Source organism: Helianthus annuus, chromosome 16, assembly GCF_002127325.2.
Source record: "Helianthus annuus cultivar XRQ/B chromosome 16, HanXRQr2.0-SUNRISE, whole genome shotgun sequence".
NCBI lineage: Eukaryota > Viridiplantae > Streptophyta > Magnoliopsida > Asterales > Asteraceae > Helianthus > Helianthus annuus.
This window is the reverse complement of record NC_035448.2, coordinates 46,246-66,542: the sequence shown is the minus strand read 5'-3', so window position 1 is coordinate 66,542 and position 20,297 is coordinate 46,246. Positions and strand designations below refer to the sequence as shown.

Genomic DNA, 20,297 nt, shown 5'->3' with positions numbered 1-20,297 from the left:
TCAAGCTTTACTCTATCATTCTAAGTCATGCACTAACCTTCTGTAAGTTGTCTAACCCTTTTGTGGTTTAGTTTTGCTTAGTATATAGCTAAAAATCAAACCGTCGTAATTACGGTTTGACTTCGAGATTAGTCTACAATGGCTCAGACATATCTCGAATTGAAAGTAGTTATAAGTTGGTATTTATGTTGGTAATAAACCCCTAAAAGGGTTCCCCCTGATCACCATTCTAGCTAGTTCAAATGTCGAGTCAAACGTATACTTAAAAAGTCAACAGAAAGCCATTTTTGCGATTCTTGCATAATCTGTAAAATAAATGATATGAAACCTGTTTGAACACTCATAAAACATGATGTTAAGTATATAAACTTGTCTAAACTCGTTTGATTCGGCCATTTGCTATATTGACCCGGTTCGGAGCCGAATGTCGCGAAAGTTTGACTTTTGCTTTGACCTCAGTTCTGACCCGTTATAGTGCAATGTAGATATGCCTTAGGACTCTATTAGGACCAAGTCACGTGAGGGTATCACCCTCTGTGACCGGTTCGTTGTTTGTCCGAATCTTTTACGCCTTTCCGTTAATTGCTTAAAAGTTGACCGTAACGCCCTTTTCAAAATAAAACGAGTATTTCGGACACGTGAAGGGACCATAACCTTGCTTACCAAGTTCTAAGCATGTACCTAAAGTTTCACGCCAATCCGATGTCTGGAATAGGATTTATGCTAAATAGCGCAATTAAAAGAAACTTTTGTAATAAACGGCGCGATTAGCATAACGCCTACCTAAACCAAGATTTCGTCACCAAACCTTTTACTCACTGTTGTAAAATAATATTTTGGGATTTTTAAAGATTTTTAATTAATTTTAGCCTGCTCATAACCTGCGGTTATGGCTACGGTTCGGTAAATACCGAATATGCACTTTTCGGCCAAAACTTGAGTTCTACAAGGTCTTTTGACCCGATTCCAGTTGCTACTGATTATAAATAATAAATAAAGTATTTTGGACTTTATAAACTGAACGGGAAACTCACCTGTAGAACTCTAAAACCCTTTTAAAAGTCTTTAAAATGACCGAGAAACCCCTACGGGGCGTATAATGAACTTAAACTCGTTACGGGCATCACGGAAGGTATCCTACTGATACCACAACCTCTTTAAGGCATATTGACTTGGGAAACAAGTGTAAGACTCTTACGGTTACCCGTTGCGCCTATTGCGCGCACGGTTCGGCTTATGTAACTAGTTTACATAAATTAGCCGATACGGGTCAAACCATATTATTTTGACCCCAAAATCCAGAGTGTGAACATTAAACCCATATAAAACAAGTCTTCGAACTTGTTGGGTCAGAATCACATTCCATTCTCGGTTTAGCCTTTCACGCGATTAAACCGTATCTACCCCTTGAAACTGACCGGTCTAGGCTACGGCTAATATAAAGACCCGTTAGGATTCTAATAGGTTATTTTAAAACCTTCGTTCCAGAGTAGGAGCCCCAGTAAAAGATATCTGTGATTTAATCAATTAAAGACAATAGTTGCAAAGGTAAATACTTTTAACTTATTTTCCGTTATACGGGCTTGGGTTACGGTATATTAAATACCGCTTGATTGAGCATCAAATCTTCCATCGTTTAGGTGGTTAATTGAATAATTTGATAGGCTCATTTAAACAGTCTTGTTACTTAAAAGCCTTTGGGGGGTTAATGACCATGTCCCGGATATCCTAGGCATCATTTTACGAAATGGCCACGACCTCGACATCCGGGTGTAGGCGTACACCCGACATTATGTCTATATTAATAAAAGACGTAACCGTTGGTTTACCCACCTCGGTTTTACGCAAATGTGGTGTGTCTATTGGTCTTTAACCCGGACTAGATCCGGGCTACTGAACGCAAAGAAGGAACATGTAATTCGTTCACAAGATTATAATATTAAATAATTCTCCCAAGTTATAAAAGAGTTTGTGCCTTGTGCATTCAAATCAATTTTAATAAACATTTTACAAAAGTGTCGGTTGAATGTATTTACCAGTGTAAACTGACGTATTTTCCCAAAAAGATTAAGTGCAGGTACTACACGTAATCGGCTGGCAATAGCTCCTTAGCATCTTAAGAAGTCTCGCAAGCCTTGATGCCTTGTCTGTTGAATAATACTTTTTATTATTTTGATCCTCCTGTGGATACTATTCAACTATATGTGATACATTCGATATTACAATCAATGGTTGGATTATATTTATCTTTATGCTTCCGCTGTGCATTTATATATTGTGGTTTGACTATATTGTTGCCAACTACGTCACGGTAATCCCCCGCCGGGCCCACCGGTGATACATGTGGAAATCGGGGTGTGACATCTCATGAGTGAAGAAGATCATAAGTTGTTGATGTTGATTTTGTCAAAGTGGATCAGAGTACTCCTTTTATCTTATTATTCTGGTACTTTTTTTGATATATTGAATATGATTATTGTTTGTTGATGATGATTATGTGTGATTTGTTTATCTAATTTTGCTTATTTTGATTTAGATTTACGGTGGCAATTTAGTCATTTCCATCTCCAAATAAGCCACGTATATTTTTATTCTTTTTCCATAAAGAAAATACTTCATCTGAGATCAATGGAAATCAATTCTATCTACCAGATAAAGACATTTGCTCATGGTGTACGGCTTAGATCTACGCTCATGACGATTCTTTTGTCCCATTTTGTCTGTGATTTTGGCATATATTGAATCCTTGTTGTATATCTCTGGAAATTTGACATGATTTGCATTGCATTATTGAGAATTATTTGTTATATGTGGAACCTGTGTAACGGATGTAGTGCAGGTGCAAATGGGGCTGCTGTTATTCTTCTACCACTAAACATTATTGTGTTCACTCTTGATTTTTCGGTTTCAAGGTTACTTAACTGATGGCAATAATATCTTTACATATTTTGTCACTTGGTCTATCTAGATGCTCTATGGATGCCGTCACTTGGTATTTTCTTTAATTTTTTAACGTGTAATAGTAGTATGTGAAATTGTGATTTCTCTAACTTGTTGGCTTACAATATCTAGGACTAGAGCCTTTCTTGGTTTCATTTCACCTAACTTTTTTCTTTCTGATATCACACAGCTTACTCTGCGATGTCGAAGAATCTTCTATAGCTAGAATGGTAATAGTGCTTTCTCTAACTAATTTATTATAATGAAGGAACTGGTTGATGTGCATAAAATCCGGATTGCCAAGATTACGGTACTGATTTTTTAATGTCTATTCTTTCATGTAACATATAAACACATATCACTACAATTATATTCTAAACTCTTTGATTAACATGACCTAGGAGTGTGTATGCATTAAGTGGACTTTGTTCAGCTTTCAACCCGTTTTACCCATTCACAAAATATAATTAGATCAACTGAGAGATAACTTAACACAACTGTTCAAGTTTTGAAAAACTAGCTGCTCGACGCAGGTTCTTTATTTTTTTCTTCTAGAGGGGCATTTTGGGTATATGGCTAACAATATTTCCGGGACATATGAGAGTGATCACAATAGAATTTCTTTGTTTTGATTTTTGATGCACACACACAGTATGTAAAAGAATTTGTCACATAAGTTGGTTTTTTTTTGGTGTTTATATAGGAAATTTGTTAGGCCTTTGGATTAGGATCTGTTCGTCTGGAACGTGGTCGTATCGATCTCGATCAATGTGCGGAATCCATTAATCAAGTCAGAGAATCAATCAACAGTGTATTCAACGATTAAACTTCGTTTGATATCTATTAGAATGATGTGAAAGTACACGAGCACCGGTAGAGAATCAGACTGACAGAGGTTCCTTACAATGAGCAACAAAAGTTCTAAATGACAAGTCCTAGCTTGCTATTTATAGACAAACTTAGGGAGGGAATAAATGTTGTCCGATCGGGTGGTGATCCGATCGGGTGGCAATCCGATCGGATGGCCATCCGATCGGGTGACACAAGCCAACCTTCGGACTTCACTTTTACAATTAAGCGCTATTCCCTGAGTTGTCGTTTACACACATACATACAAATATACAAAAGACATACATAATTTAACTGATAACATAAAAATACATTTTGAAAAATAAAATATAATATAATTTGGTTAAACGGGTTTTTAGATCGAGAGATTCACACCCCTACTTAATCATTCAGAAGCAAATGTCTAAACCATTTAGATATCTATTCGCGAGACAAACAGTCTGAACCATTAGTAAGAGGTATTTTCGTACAATAACTCAGCACAAATGTCATAACCATAGATCTTATTTTGGCAGGATAAATGGGTGGGAAACAGACCACTTCGTGAAAGATTCCCCAATCTTTATGTTATGGAAAGCGAGAAAGGGTGCAAAGTTTCGGATCGGTATAAAGTCGGTCAGCATGGTATCGAGTGGTTCTGGGGCAGTAACAATGCACTAACAAGTGAAGATCTGTTATGTGAATGGGCCAATTGCATTTCAGCTGTAAAAGAAGTTAACATTCAAGAGATATCGGACGTTTGGCTTTGGAAGACAGGTTCGGTGACATCAGATTTTATGGTAAAAACGATTAGGGGAGAGCTGGACCATATCAACGTCTTAAACGAAACGAAGGTTCTCAAATGGCTTCATTGGATTCCAAAAAAGGTCAACTGTTTTCTTTGGCGGGTGGTTCTTGACAGGATTGCTACTAAAGAAGCACTTCAAATCCGAAGAATCAACTTATCTTCTTTGCAATGTGTCCTCTGTAACAATGCGGTGGAATCAGTTAATCATCTCCTCATGACCTGTGAATCGGCTCAATTGGTGTGGTCATTAATCTTTCAATGGATGAACATCCCTCTTCCAGGGTACCTCTTGAGTGTGGTCCAACTATTGGAAACCATTGATTCTCACAGTTGGCAAAAGAAAATCAAAAGGGCGGTTTACGTGGTTGTGGCGGCTACTTGTTGGAATCTATGGCTAATGAGAAACGAATGTATCTTTAAGAATAAACCCCTTAATATTACAAATCTGATTGGAAACATAAAGGCAATATCATACACGTGGATCAAAAATCGTGCGGGCTACAGGAGATTATATGGGAGAAATGGAGGAGCTTCAGTTTCTAGTCTCTATTTTTGTTACTGTTTTTAATCATGTATTTCTTGTATCGTTTCTTTTTAGTTGTACTGTTTCTTGAGCATCTTGCTTGAGTTTATAAAATTTCCGCCCTTTTCAAAAAAATAAACTGTCTCCAGGGTTTTACATACGCAGCCCTATGTACGGCCATCCACCGCGCTCCCACCGTCGCAACGGCGGCCGTGGCCAACCACCACTCTTCAACCCTAACTACCTCAACAACAACAACTATTTCCTCCCAATCCCCTTCCCCAATTTCCCCATTAACTTTCATGTTCCAAACCCTAGCTTCGATCCGCATACTCAATTAGCCAATAACAGAGGGGTACAGGTTAATGGAACTGTTGAGAAGATCGATAAAGCGGTGGTGAAGGCTCGCCATGAGCTTATTGCTGCCGGAGAGAACGTGTCGGCGTTGAAGGTGTCGCAGGGGGTTCTTGTCGTGCTTCAGGCGGATTCGTGGGATTCGTTAGGGCTTCAGATACAGCAGGTGCCTTCTTTATATCGCCTTATGGTCATTGAAGGCAAGGTAAAATGATACATACATACACGTATATATATATATTGTTTGTATTGGTTTAGTTTAGTTTAGTTTAGTGTTTACTTGTGTTTTTAGTTACTGTTGTGTAGCTTTTTTAAACAAAGGGGGCTATGTTTTTACCTTGTATTGGTTTAATTTTTTTTTTAATGAGATTGCAATCTGAATTTGAAGTTAACATTTTTTTACATATATATTAAGTTGAGAGTTTTTTAGTTGTGATTTAATTGATCCTATGAGCTTAACTAACTGTAAAAGTTTTTCATTTTGGGCTTACCCTGTTCGAAAATATACTGTTTTTATCGTCCAAAAATATACCGTATGGGTTTGAAAAAATCAAGAAGCTTTTGTACGCTAGGCACAAAATTTATTATATATGTTTCTTATAGGTTTCTAGCATTTTACCCAATATTTAGACATAAGTAAGCTCTATATATGATTTAATATCTAAATAATCTATATGTACAATCTAAAAAGCTTGCTGTACAACATCAAGATGCACCAAAATTCGTTATGTACATGTGGCGCGCACCTCACTTGCACCTGAAGCCACTTTTTTGGCTGAAAAGTACGCTTCACATGACACCTGTCATTTTCGCCTGAAAAGTATGCCTCACTGTATGAATAGATTGTCAGTTACATATGAAAAGGTCACGTGGCATCGGTTGACATGTACATATAGGAAGAAATTACAAGCATCAGTGACACCAGTGACCACTGACCAGTCTTGTCCGCCCCTGCTTGGATGTGATTTGAACTGATTGTGAGTATGCGTGTAAATATTGTTCTGTCATGACTGATTTCTTTTTCAATTTTATTCAGATCAATGCATTTATCAATTGTTTTGTTGGAGTACGGAAGATTACCACATTATCTGACTTGGAGACAGCAATCTGCAAGAATGAGGGAGTTCAGCAGTTTGAAGAGCTTGAGCTGGGACCTCTCATCCGACACCCTCTTGTAAATCATTATTTTTGTGTGAGTTCTGATTCAACTGGAGTGTTCAAAATATCCAGCCAAGAGATACTTACTTTTCTTGTAGAGTTTATGGACACCCATGAAGGCAAAGAGGTAAAGGCAGATGAATTATTGGATTTTATTGCTAAAAAACTATCAGTTGATAGCAAGGAAAAGCTTCATGTTCGTATCCAAAGTTTGGGGTATGTTTTTTTAGTTTTTTTTTTGTAATATTGCAAGCACTCGACATCTTGATAAGAGACACATTCTTTTTGGTGTAGGTTGCATATTTCTCTTATCCGAAAAGCAAGGGCAATGGAAAACGCTACAATAAAGAAATTTCTCACGGTTCCCGTAAAGAAAAATAACACACACCCTCTACTGAACGTATCAACACAGAAAAAGCAGCTGGATGAAAATTTCAGTGTCATATCTGAACGTATCAAGTCATTTACTTCAGAGCATAACAAACACATACGATTTCAATCATCAAGTTCAGAAGATGATGCAGATGATATTGATACTGATGACGAGGATGAAACTTGTTTGACTAGTCAAAGCAAAAACTCATCTCAAGATATGAAAAATTCTGATCGAGTTAGCAGTTGTCCATATCCCTCTGCAGCTGAAGAGAAGACACGACTTGGAATCCTTGGTGAAAAGGAAGACACAAGTTGCAATGAAGGCATAAATAATAAATCAAATAAAAAGAGAAAATCAGATGAAATAGACTCCACATCTTCTGGTTGCTGTAAAGTCCCTAAAAGAGATGGTACTGGACAGGTTTCTGTGGGTGTCAAAATAAATAAGAAAGTTAAATGTAAACCTAAACATGCAGCTATGTCACTGGATCATGATTCAATGATGGCATTCATTACATTGTGGAAAGATGTATGCAAAAGGAAAAATGTTTACGAGGTTTGTTTTACATCTCTTTGCGTGTAAAGCATCTTACTTTAGATTGTTGGTTTATTTTTATATACCTAACATCACATTCTGTTGATGCCCATGGCAGGCCCTGAAGGAGATACTTAGGTTCTACAAAGTCAAATTGCCTAAACAGTTGTACAAATCTCACCCTTTAGTTGGGTTGACAAATGTTGCGGTTAGTCAAATCAATCATCAATATATTGTCACATCTTCTGCTTTTCTTGGAAAATAAGAAAAATCTTAAATATTTTGAAAAAAGATCGATGATTAAACTTTACTGTTTTCAGATAAGATCTATTAAACGTGGAATGTGGGATAGCATGTATGATACTTTCCAAACATTTGAGCAACAAGAAGAACCGGTAGCAGACTCGGAGGGTCATGCTGAAAATGTAACCATACAGACTGAACCAGTAGATAGTCTGCTTGTCACTAAGCGTGTTCCGAAACAACATTGTGGTGAGTGTTATTCTACACTTGAGATATGCAGTTTAGGATTATTATAGTTCAACCCTTTATGTTTGTTTCTATGCTACATGCAGAAGTCAGTCTTGAAGACATCTTGAAGAAAGTTTATGACTTTCTCAAAGATAATCATGATGTCATGGGTGATGTCAACACCTCTCTTGGTAAAAATGCGATCTTTCTCAGAAATCTTTACAAATGTGAGGTATGGCTTACTCAGCAGTTTGATGTTGACAAGTTTGAGTCTTTTGGATATGGTGACTTTCTTACGTTCATCGAAAGAAATGTCTCTGCATTGCCATCTTCATTCCAGAAGTACTTTGTGACTGATGGGACCCATAATAAGCGTTCCCTAGATGCTTGCATGTCCCACCAGTTATTAAACTTGCTAGTAGCACAAGCTTCACATAACTTATCTGAAAATGAAAATATAACCATTCAGAGTGTTTTAGAGTTGTTGGCACGGCAGTTCCCTTTAATACCCTTCAAGATGGAAAACGAAGGCTCTCTGAAAGCCCTTGAGGATATTGTGACGGCTAACAAGAGCAATCCAGTATCTAAAAGTGTTTTATTTTCAGGTGCTTTATTATCACACCCAAATGTAAAAAGTTATTCAGAAACACATATATCGTCTAAATATGCAATTGAAGTTTTACTTGGTGCTCCGATGTTGACCGATTTAAATAAATGGTCACATTGGGATGTTTTATTTGCACCTTCTCTTGGCCCTCTTTCCATATGGTTATCAAATCAAACAAACACAAAGGATCTGCTTTGTTTGGTGACTAGAAGTGGGAATGCGATACGTATTGATAATACCGCCACAGTGGATTCGTTTCTAGAAGCGTCCATTCAAGGGTCTTCTTTCCAAACAGCAGTAAATTTGCTTTCCCTCTTTGCATTATACGGTGGTGAAAAGAATGTTCCTTCATCTCTTCTAAAATGCCATGTGGAAAAAGCCTTTAAAGTCATAGTCAACAATGATTTATCTGATGGCATATCTAGCGCCTCAAAGTTTATTTTAGAATGTTTGGCTTATCTACCAAAAGAGTTTCATTGCTTTGCCACTGATTTGTTGCTTTCGGGATTTCGCTCTGTTGTTAAAGAGGCTCCTTCATCCATTTTAAGCCAATGCAGACACTCAGAAGACCGTTTAATGCTTCATGAAATAGGGTTTTCTCTTGGTATAGTGGAATGGATTAATGATTACAATAGCTTTTCTTTTACTGAATCCAGTAAGTCAACTGAATTTGTCCAAGAAAAGGTTACTTCAACCAGTTTTTCGCATGGAAAGGGGGAATATATATTATCAACCAAGGATCCTAAGGTGGAAAAAGAGGAATATAAAGTAGCCAATTTCACTGGCAGAAATGTGGATTTCAAACAGTATTTATCGACAAGTATTAATGAAGAGGAATCAACTAAGATTATCGAGCGTATTAGGCGAGAAGAATTTGGGTTGGATCCGGAAATTTCAGCTAAAGAGGATAGCATTTTGAAGAAACAACATGCTCGTTTGGGTAGAGCACTACATTGTCTATCCCAAGAGTTATATTCTCAGGACTCGCATTTTTTACTTGAACTTGTAAGTGCGTCCTTTTCATGTTTTCATTTAAGCCCCCTAACTAATAAATTGATTTTAGAGGCAACTTTAGTGTTGTTTTGGATTTGTTTAATGCGGATTCTGGCAAAAAGACTAGCTGGAAAGTTTTTAGATGACAGAATACCCTTAAAACTTAAGGCACGCGTCACCTTTCGAGTTGTAAAAATGAAAAAAATTGCTCCTGAATCAACTCAAAAGGATCAGTTTTAGATTGATTGTCAAAACCTATTTGAGTAGACGGGAATTTTTGTCCTTGTACAAATTTTCAGCAAGTTTTTTGCCAGAGTTGGCATAAACAAAACGAAATTGGTTCTTGGGTGGTCTTTAAATTTGTTCCAAGGTTTAGGTGGCCTTAGTGAAAAGTTTTAAATACTCATGTGGCCTATGGTAAGTTATCCCTTTTCTTATGTTGTTGATTTGACTTTCTTTTCGTGTTTATTTTGTGACTTCACATGCAACAATGCCTTCTCTGTTTTTAGGTTCAGAATGCTGATGACAATGTGTACCCATGTGATGTGGAGCCTACTCTGAGCTTCATTCTTCAGGAAGGTGGTGTTGTAGTACTGAATAACGAGCAAGGTTTTTCTGTTGAAAACATTAAAGCACTCTGTGATGTTGGCAATTCAACAAAGAAGGAACCCAGTGCTGGATATATTGGTAAAAAGGGCATTGGCTTCAAATCGGTATTTCGGGTATATAGCCTTTTTCAACTACTTGATGTTTTTAGTTCATTGTTTCTGTTATTTATGTAAACAAACAAAACTTGCATTTGAAGAATGAGCCATTTTGTCAAAGATGCTTAACTAATTTCATCAATTGTTCCACTTTCAGGTTACTGACGCTCCTGAAATTCATTCCAATGGATTCCATATCAAGTTTGACATAACTGATGGCCAGATTGGTTTTGTTCTGCCAACTGTCGTTCCACCTTGTGATGTTAACTTGTTCAGCAAGTTGGTTTCTATGGATAACGATCCAACAAACGAGAAAGTTTGGAAGACATGCATTGTTCTTCCTTTCAGATCAAACAAAAAAAATGAATCTTTTTCAATCGAGAATCTCATTTCCATGTTTTCTGATCTCCATCCATCGTTATTGTTATTCCTTCATCGTCTTGAATGTATCAGATTCAGAAATCTTATAAATGATTCATTCATTATCATGAGGAAGGAAATTATTGGGGACTATATTGTAAATGTTTCTCTTGGGAAAGAGAAAATGACTTGGTTTGTTAAAGCTTGTAAATTACAAGCTAATCATATTCGTCATGATGTTCAGACAACCGAAATATCAATGGCACTCATGTTAGAGGATTTAAATGATGGAAATTACATCCCAAAGCTGGAACACCAACCTGTTTTTGCCTTTCTTCCGTTACGAAATTATGGTTTAAAGTTCATAATTCAAGCTGATTTTATTCTTCCTTCATCACGTGAGGAAGTTGATGGAGATAGTGCATGGAACCAGTGGTTGCTATCTGAATTTCCAAATTTGTTTGTTAGTGCTGAGGTGGCATTCTGTAGTCTTCCTTGTTTTAAGGAGATTCCTGCAAAGGGCGTTTCAGCCTTTATGAGGTTTGTTCCTCTTGTAGGTGAGGTGCACGGGTTCTTTTCTTGTCTTCCACGTATGATTATTTCCAAGTTGCGTGTGTCTAATTGTCTGCTTCTAGAAGGTGACGACAATGAGTGGGTCCCACCATGTAAAGTACTAAGAAATTGGACTGAGCAAACCCGTTCTTTGTTGCCTGATAGTTTGATAAAAGAGCATCTTGGTGTTGGGTACTTGAATAAGGATACGGTTTTAAGCGATTCGTTGTCACATGCTTTAGGGATCGAGGAGTGTGGGCCCAAAATTCTTATTCAGATTATGACATCTTTATGTCGAGCCGGTTCTCTGAAGTCAATGGGTTTCAGCTGGCTATCCTCTTGGCTAAATGTTATGTATCTGATGTCGGCTAATGGAACCGAGTCAGATGTCATAAGTTTGCTTGGTGAAATACCATTTATACCCCTCTTGGATGGTAAGTATGCTGCAATTAGTGATGGTACAATTTGGCTACACGCTGATAACCATGGTCTTGAGGCGTTTGGTAATTTATATCCCACACTCCGAATTGTTAATCCCACCCTTTTCAAAGATTCGTGTGTTGAAAATATAACCAATATGCTTCATAAAGTTGGGGTACAACGGCTATCTGCACATGAAGTTTTAAAAGTGCACATTTTACCAGCCATTTCTGATGAAAAAGTTGAAAATTTGGAATTGATGATCGAGTATCTTTCGTTTATTATGTTTCACCTAGAATCATCTTGCCCTGAGTGTGCTTTAGACAAAGAGCACATACTCTTAGAGTTACGTAACAATGCTTTTATTTCCACAAATCACGGGTACAAACGGCTTGCTGATGTGTCGATCCATTTCAGTAAAGAATTCGGTAATCCAATTGATGTGAGGAAATTGCTTAATGGCGCTGATATGAAGTGGTTTGAGACTGACATGGGTTATTTAAATCACCCGGTTTACAAATCAGAAACATTGAAATGGAGGAAATTCTTGCAGGAATTAGGAGTGACTGATTTTGTGAAAATTTGTAAAGTTGAAAAGCATATTTCAGACATACCTCATACCATTCTCAAGAACATGATGTTAGATGATGATTGTATTATATCTTCGGGGGGATCCACTATCATCCAAGATTATGATTCTCAAGAGTTAATGGATTTGCTGTCACATGTTTCCTCAAATGGTGATAGGGAAAAGGGTAAGTACCTTTTAGAGGTACTTGATACACTATGGGATGAAGTTTTTAGTGATAAGGTTACGGGTTTCTGCAGCACTATTAATGGACAAAAGAAGCCCTTTAAATCTTCTGTTATAAGAATCCTTCATAGTTGTCAATGGTTGGCTTCTAGTATTGATGATAAACTTCATTTTCCTAAAGATTTGTTTCATAACTCTGAAACAGTGTATGCGGTTCTTGGTGACAGTGCACCATATGCTATTCCAAAGGTAGGTAATTTTGGCAAAACTATTACTTTATTGAACTATTATCCTGTTGTACTAATATTGGATATAAATTAGGTAAACAATGTGAAGTTATTAACTGATATCGGCTTGAAGAATACTGTCACTCTTGATGATGCTTTGTCAGTTCTAGACGTTTGGAGAAGATCCGAGAAGCCTTTTAGGGCCAGGTATTACTGTTTTGTTTATTGAGTTGTTCTCTTTTATGCTTTTTAAATATTTATTTATGATCTTCCTTTTATTATACCAGCGTATCACAAATGTCCAAATTCTACACATATATATGGAACGAGATGAGCATCTCAAAACAGAAGATAATGGAGAAGTTGCATTCTCAAGATTTCATATTTGTTCCTTACTCATTTAAATCCACCCATGAAGTTGCATCTGGTTCATTCTTATCCCCCAATGAAGTATATTGGCATGATTCTACCGGTTCAATGGAACAAACAAGATCAACCTATCCTCAGTTTGACCGACATCATTCTTTCAGCAAGATGTTATGCAACGTTTATCCCGGGCTTCATTATTTCTTTGTAAAAGAGTTTGGAGTCGCTGAAAATCCTCCTCTTCTAAGCTATCTTCAGTCTTTGCTACAGTTATCAACTACAAGCTTACCATCTCAAGCAGCAAAAACAGTGAGTACCGTATACACTAATTAGTAGCAAAACGGGCAGGGTGGATTGGTAGTGTGTTGAAATGGGTTTGGGTCAAAACAGGCTTACGTGGAGTAGAGAACACTCTTATGGGTTTACGAAAGCTGTTTCTTGTAATACTTTTTGAAAATCGGGTGTCTTACTATGTTGTCAAAAGCGCAAAAAGCGCGCGCCTTGGCGCACCTATAGCGCTTGGTGGTAGCCTAGGCGCAAAAATGGGGTTTTTTTTTTTTTTTTTTTTTTTTTTGAAAAAACGGTGCTGAGGCGCAGCGCATAAGCAGAAAACACAAAAAAACGATGAAACCGAGTGCGTGCAAAAACTGCCGCGTGCCTCACGTGGGTTTTCGGAGCTGCATTTGTGTCCGCAGAATGTCCGGGCACGCACGAGTTCAACCAAATTCAAGCTCAGAAACTCATTTTTTTTGAAACTTGAAACATTGTCTTTTTATATTCAAATTCCAGACACTATATCCTCGATTTTTTTTATTCAGTTTATGGCAGGGGCAGATATAGAAAATAATTATAGGGGCAACGTTCAATTTTTTTATTTAACTTCATACAATGGTTCGGGTCAAAATCGTTCAGGTAAAAAACGGTTCGGGCCGAAACTGCGCGTTGAAACAGGACGGGTCGTAATATACGGGTTGAAACAGTTTAGGTCGAAAACAGTACGTGTCGAAATGGTGCGCTTCGAAACGGTTCAGGTCTAAACTGTGACCGGGAGGTCGGGCATGTGCGCTGGCAGTCGCCTGGCCTGTGCTTGTTGGTCGCTGCTCTGATGTTGTGCGCGTAGTGTTCTTTTTTCTCACAAAATCACAAAAGCAATGTTTTAAATCTTTTCTCACAAAATCACAAAAGCAAAGTTTTAAAAACCGGATGCTTGGCCGGCAGTAATCATACCGGTAAAGTAAGGAAACGACAAAGAAGTTGTACCGCCGGTAAATGGGGTTATACCGGTATATTGGTACCGGTTCATACTGGGCCAAAGGTCAAAATTATGAACTTTTAATTTTTATGTGCCTAAAAAAAGTGACTTCTTAGTTAAAGTGTAAAACTTAGCACCCACAATTGACAATCCACATCGATCAAAAAGATAGAAAATCATTGAGTTTTTCAAATTAAGTTCTCAACCGATCATCCAAGTTTACCTTCTTTTAACTTTTGTTCAATCATTCATGTTGTTAATTGTTAGTTTGCTAGTTGCTATGTAATGGGTATTTAATCATAAACTTTTGGATAATTTTTTGACTATGGATTAACTTTTAGAATATTTTTTTTTATCATGGAATGATATAGTTTTGGATTATTTTTTGAGTTGAAACTATATTTTATGGATTTATAGAGTTAATTAGTCAACACGGTTGAACCACTTGGTACAACTCGTTTCTACCGGTTAAACCATTTCTGAGTCTAACCCGATACAATTAAAATACCGGTTTTTAAAACATTGCACAAAAGGGAGTCACAAATATTGGGCTTTGGGCTTAACTTTTAGATAGGCTTTAGATGTTGGGTGTTATTTGGTATATGTGGGCTTGTAATAATATTGAAGAGGGGTAACAAAATCGAAAAAACGTCAATTTTTTTACATGGTATGTCCGCCACTGGTTTATGGTCGTGTTTGGGACTGAATTGGCTCTAAACTAGAAACATCCCGGCCCCTTCATTCTTTATTAATCAACCTACTTTATTTAGAAATGCACATTAATATATACGTTGGGAGCTTTTAAACGATTACCTGAAGTGGTCCGTTTTCATAATTCATTTGTTGAATGTGCAAGGTTTTTCAAGTTTTCGAAAAATGGAGTGATGGATTAGCCTCGGGGTTTCTGAGCTCAGATGATATAAACTACTTGAAGAAAAATATGGAGGAAAAGGAAATGAGGATTCTTCCTACTGTGCGAGATAAATGGGTTTCATTGCATCAATCGTATGGTCTCATGTGTTGGTGTGACGACGAGGAGCTAAAAAAGGAATTCAAGAATTTGAGTAATGTTGATTTTTTATTTTTTGGGGAGCTTGATACTAAAGAAAAGCAAATGCTTCGGGATAACATTTCTGTGTTATTCCAGAGTTTGGGAATCCCTTCTCTTTCCGAGGTGCTTGGGCTCTCTCTCTCTCTCACACACAGTCACACACATTGTTTAATAGAAACTTTTTTTCTTTGAAAGATTTTTTAATATTAAGTCTTTGTGCAGGTTGTGACACGTGAAGCAATATACTACGGTCCCACAGAAAGTAGTTTTAAAACTTCACTGGTTAGCTGGGCTCTCCCTTATGCACAACGCTACATTTATAATATTCATCCAAATGAATATTCTGAATTCAAGCTCTCTGGATTCAAAAACCTAAATTCTCTGAAAATTGTTGTGGTTGAGAAATTGTTCTACAAAAACATCATTAAAAAATTTGGCATCGAATCTATCAAAAGATACGAGTGCAGCTGTCTTCTACAAGACAACGTTCTGTATGTAACCCGTGAATCTGATACTCACTCGTTGTATATGGAGCTTTCCCGTTTTCTAGTTTCTGGAATTCCTGAATTGCCCTTGGCAAATTTCCTTCACATGATTACAACAATGGCAGAATCAGGCTCCACAGAGGAACAGATGGAATTGTTCATTACGAGTAGCCAAAAGTTACTAAAGCTCCCCCGTGAAGAATCACCGTGGTTAATATCCAGGTCATCACCAGAAGAGGAGGATACACCGACAACAAGCTCATTGGATGATTTATGTCCACCTCCAAAATCTACTACTGCCAAGAAGTTTGGAAGTAGTAACTCGAGTTGGCCACCTGTCAACTGGAAAACCGCACCCGGGTTTGAATATGCGGTAAAGACAAAGGCATTCAACACTGGTCAAATGAGGCGGGATGTTACCGAAACTGATGATGACTGGATCATTGAAGAAAATCCAGCTTCAGTGATCTTGGAAGATGATGAAGCTTTAATAGACCAATACGATTCCAGAACCAATATGAATGTTGACTTTGAAGGTCAACCAAAGAGTACAACAGTTTCTTCTTATATGAATGCTGGTAAACCGGGCACGAGTGCATCTACTAATCTAATTGAAAAAGATGAGCTAAGTTTGGGTACCGTCACCCCACAACAGGTGATAACCGGGAGGACAGGAGAAGTTGTGGCTTTCAAATATTATTTATCAAAAATTGGGGAGAAATGTGTGAAGTGGGTGAACGAGGTTAAAGAATCGGGGCTACCATATGATATTGTTGTCAAAGGTGAGAATAACAAGAAGGAATATATTGAAGTTAAAGCAACTTCAAATGCAAGAAAAGACTGGTTTGTTATAACTGTAAGAGAATGGCAGTTTGCTGTTGAGAAAGGTGAATCGTTTAGCATTGCGCGTGTTGTTTTATCACAAGGGAAATCCGCCCAGATCACTATTTACAGAAATCCATTCAAATTATGCCAATCTGGGCACCTGCAGCTGGCTATTTTGTCATCAAAGCATTCTTCTTGATAGCTGCAAAAGTTTTGGGCTGCTGTACATATAGTCAGTCATACCATCTATTGTTTAGTCTTCTTACAAACACTTAATGGAGATGAAAATTCCGGTTAGTATTCTTCTTTTAATGTTTTTTTTTTTTAATGTAATAGCCCCTCTCTGCTTTTGTAATGGCAGTTTAAGCCACATTTAGATGGATGAGAAAAAATTACTCTCTCAGATTTTTCTTTTAATGTCTTCACATTTGGCGAACAGTCCTAACCGACCACCTTACGAAGTTTGTTAGTTAAATAATCCGAACGACTACAATTCCTAACGAACCCAAACGAATCTGTTCCAACTCCACACAAGTTAACAATTCCAAATTCCCAAACGAACTTATATGTATGTTCGTTTATGTGAACAAGTTCGTTTGATAACTCCTTTTGAGATGTAACAGGTATATAACAATTTTCTCGGTTCAACCCGTTTGGAGACGGATTTTGTGATAATATGATTGACGCACAACTTCAAGTAAAACTTCCAGCTTTACAACACAACTTCCAATCAACCTTTATAACAATTATCTTCGTTTAATGTATAAGTTGTTTCAGTTACTGCTTAGGGTAAATTACACTTTTTGTCCTTTATGTTTGTATCAAATTGCAACGCATACCCTTTAACATTAATAATTACACTCATGGTCCTTTCTTTGTAAAAACAATTACACCTTACGTCCTTTGGTCTTAACTTGGTCAAAATTTTCAGTTAAGTATGGCATGTGCCTTGCACACAAGCGTAACTTAGTAATTTTACTAGTATATATATTTAAATATAGGGTAAATTACACTTTTCGTTCTTTATGTTTGCATCAGATCTATGCAGTCAATAGCGTGCTATAGCGCTTAGCGGACATACGAACCCATAGCGGTCCAAATAGCAGTCCTGCAATTAGCGGTGCTAAATCCCGCTATTGGACCGCTATTTTGAAACCCGTATAGGGGTCGTAGCATTGCTTTTAGCGGTTTTTCTTACTTCAGCCCAAAAGTAAGGTAAAGCCCACATTAATTAACTTTTTGTTTATAAATAAACCCAAAAGTGAAGGCCTAAACCCAAAATTAAACCTAAATCGAGACCAAAACTCTTCATTCGTTGGTTCTTCATCAGTTCATCATTCAACAAAATTAAACCTAAATCTCTAAATCGTTGTACTTCCCTAGTTAATGTTTTGGATTTTGATATTACTACTAATATTTTGCATGATAATATGATATTACTATAAATTTTGATATTATTATTAATATTAATAATATTTTTCAATATATATATTTATATACATATAAATACATAAAATATGCATGATATAAAAATTACCGCTATAACCTGTATATCATATAGCGGACCTTGTCCGCTATTTGATTTTGGAGCGCTATAACTACATAGCATCAGATTGCAACGGATAACCTTTAACTTCAATAATTGCAGTCACAATCTTTTAGTTGCAAAACCTATTACACCTTAGATCCTTTAATCCTAACTTGGTTACTTTTCATGGTTGAATCACACATGAGGGTATAATCGTCTTTTAACCTATTTATTAAAAAAATAATAACAAAACAATAATCCATATATGTGTGTTAACCCTCTTCAAATCACCCCATCTCTCTGTCTCAGTCATACACCCACCACCACCAACCCACCACCTGCAACCACCACTAATAAGCTTGAGCATAGAAGTTTCCAGATTCCAATCAATGAAAATTATTTGATCAACAAATATAAGTAAAAACAAATGAAATGTTACAAGAACCCTAGTTAACAAAATTTAAATCAAACCCAAGTCCCCATATTTCATAATCGAACCCAGATTGTAAATCGCACCCAAATCGAACCCAGATTTGTAAATCGAACAAAATTTAAGAAATAACGAAAATATATAAAGAAGACTATCTTCTTCAACCTCTCCACCTTCACAACCCACCACAACCTACAACTACCTCCACCATCTCTCCGATCTTCTTCTTCTACCTACCAGCTGCCGCCAGCTCCCCCTTTCTTTCTCTCTGTTTCTCACCGTCTCTCCGATCTGCTTCTTCTTGTCGCCGTACGCTACCACCATCCGGTGGTGGCCGGCCGTTCAATCAGGTTAATAGAGGGGCTGGGGTGTGTGGTGTGCATATTTCGTCGGGTTTACAACCGACACCGGCTGTCATAGCCGCCGGAGTCCGGCTCTAGTCGCCGGTCAAGGAAACGAGAGGGCAGAGAGATACGGGTGTTACGTACAGGAGGGGTGTGCGTGGCCGGAGAATCCTCGCCGGAATTACGGGTTCCAGTGACCGGAGAAGAGAGAGGGCAGAGGTGGGTGTGGTGGCGGGTTCTATTGTTTGAGAAATGAAATGAGGGTTAGAGTTTATAACAAGCTATATATAGTGGATTGAAAAAAGAAGGCAGAAGAAAACAGTGATGGTGGAGGTAGTTGCAGGTTGTGGTGGGTTGTGAAGGTGGAGGAGGTGGTGGTGTTAGAGGTTGAAGAAGATGAGTCTTTATATATTTTCTTTATTTCTTTTAATTGTTCATGGGTAATATAGTCATTTTACACATAGTTAACAGAGAAATTTAACAGAGTTTAGGTCAGGGGACCAACTGAGTTCATTTTTGACAAATTTTAGGACCACACGTGTAATTACTAAACCACTAGGACCAAGTATGCAATTTTTGCAAACCATAGGGACCAACCAAGCATTTAACTCTTAGAGAGAGAAAAAGAGTAGTTTGGGGGAGAGAAAGAAAGTCTTTAAATAAATAGACAAGTAAAATTACCAATGTACCCTCATGTGCAAGTCACATGTCACACTTAATCAAAAGAGTTAACTGCCATTTTCGTCCCTATGGTTTGGTCACTTTGGCCATTTCAGTCCATTTTTAAAAAATGCGCCATTTTCCTCCCCGACGTTCTGGAAAGGTGCCATTTCAGTCCAAAAATCATAACCCAGTTAAGTCGGTTTGTTAATAAGGACTGATTGTGTAAATTTGTAACATAAAGGACCATTTTAGTAAAATGTATAAATATTAATTTAATTATAAAATATAATATATATATATATATATATATATATATATATATATATATATATATATATATATATATATATATATATAGGATAGGAGTTGGTCAGAAAGTCCAAATTTCCTAAAAAGTGTAAAAAGTCATAAAACACCATAATGTCAACCATAAAACACACCAAAACCCACAAATAATATGATGAAGATTACTAAAACATCATGTAGGTAGGTTTTGTGTTGTGTTTTAGATGTTAAGGCTCTGATTGTGGAATGACAAATATTATTGTGTTTTATGTTGTTTAGCATTGTGTGTTTTATATTCATTGTTCTACGATGGTGTGTTTGAAGTTTTTATGGACTATTAGAGTTTGAATATGGTGTTTTAGTAATATTCATTCTATTATTTGTGAGTTTTAAGTGTGTTTTATGCCTGAAATTATTGTGTTTTATGACTTTTTACACTTTTTAGGAAAAACACACTTT

At 37.0% G+C, this 20,297-nt stretch overlaps 1 protein-coding gene across 4 annotated transcripts; it reads left to right on the top strand.

Annotated features, from left to right (window-relative positions):
* Positions 1-5,087: 5,087 nt before the first annotated feature.
* LOC110916223 (protein NO VEIN) lies at positions 5,088-17,472 on the top strand. Of its 4 annotated transcripts, XR_002579573.2 has the most exons (13): positions 5,088-5,658; positions 6,490-6,827; positions 6,906-7,542; positions 7,640-7,729; positions 7,842-8,013; positions 8,097-9,604; positions 10,102-10,314; positions 10,454-12,631; positions 12,704-12,816; positions 12,897-13,284; positions 15,084-15,401; positions 15,501-16,881; positions 17,212-17,472. XR_002579573.2 is itself a non-coding variant. In XM_035985942.1 (12 exons), exons 1-12 carry the CDS (start codon positions 5,269-5,271, stop codon positions 16,785-16,787), a joined length of 7,629 nt encoding a protein of 2,542 aa, XP_035841835.1. In that variant the 5' UTR covers positions 5,088-5,268; the 3' UTR covers positions 16,788-17,066. The 4 variants fall into 4 exon arrangements, 3 of the variants coding, with proteins under 3 accessions (XP_035841835.1, XP_022016668.1, XP_035841836.1); XM_035985942.1 differs by lacking the exon at positions 17,212-17,472 and having other exon boundaries at positions 8,100-9,604; positions 15,501-17,066; XM_022160976.2 differs by lacking the exon at positions 17,212-17,472 and having other exon boundaries at positions 15,501-17,066.
* The last annotated feature ends 2,825 nt before the right edge of the window (positions 17,473-20,297 follow it).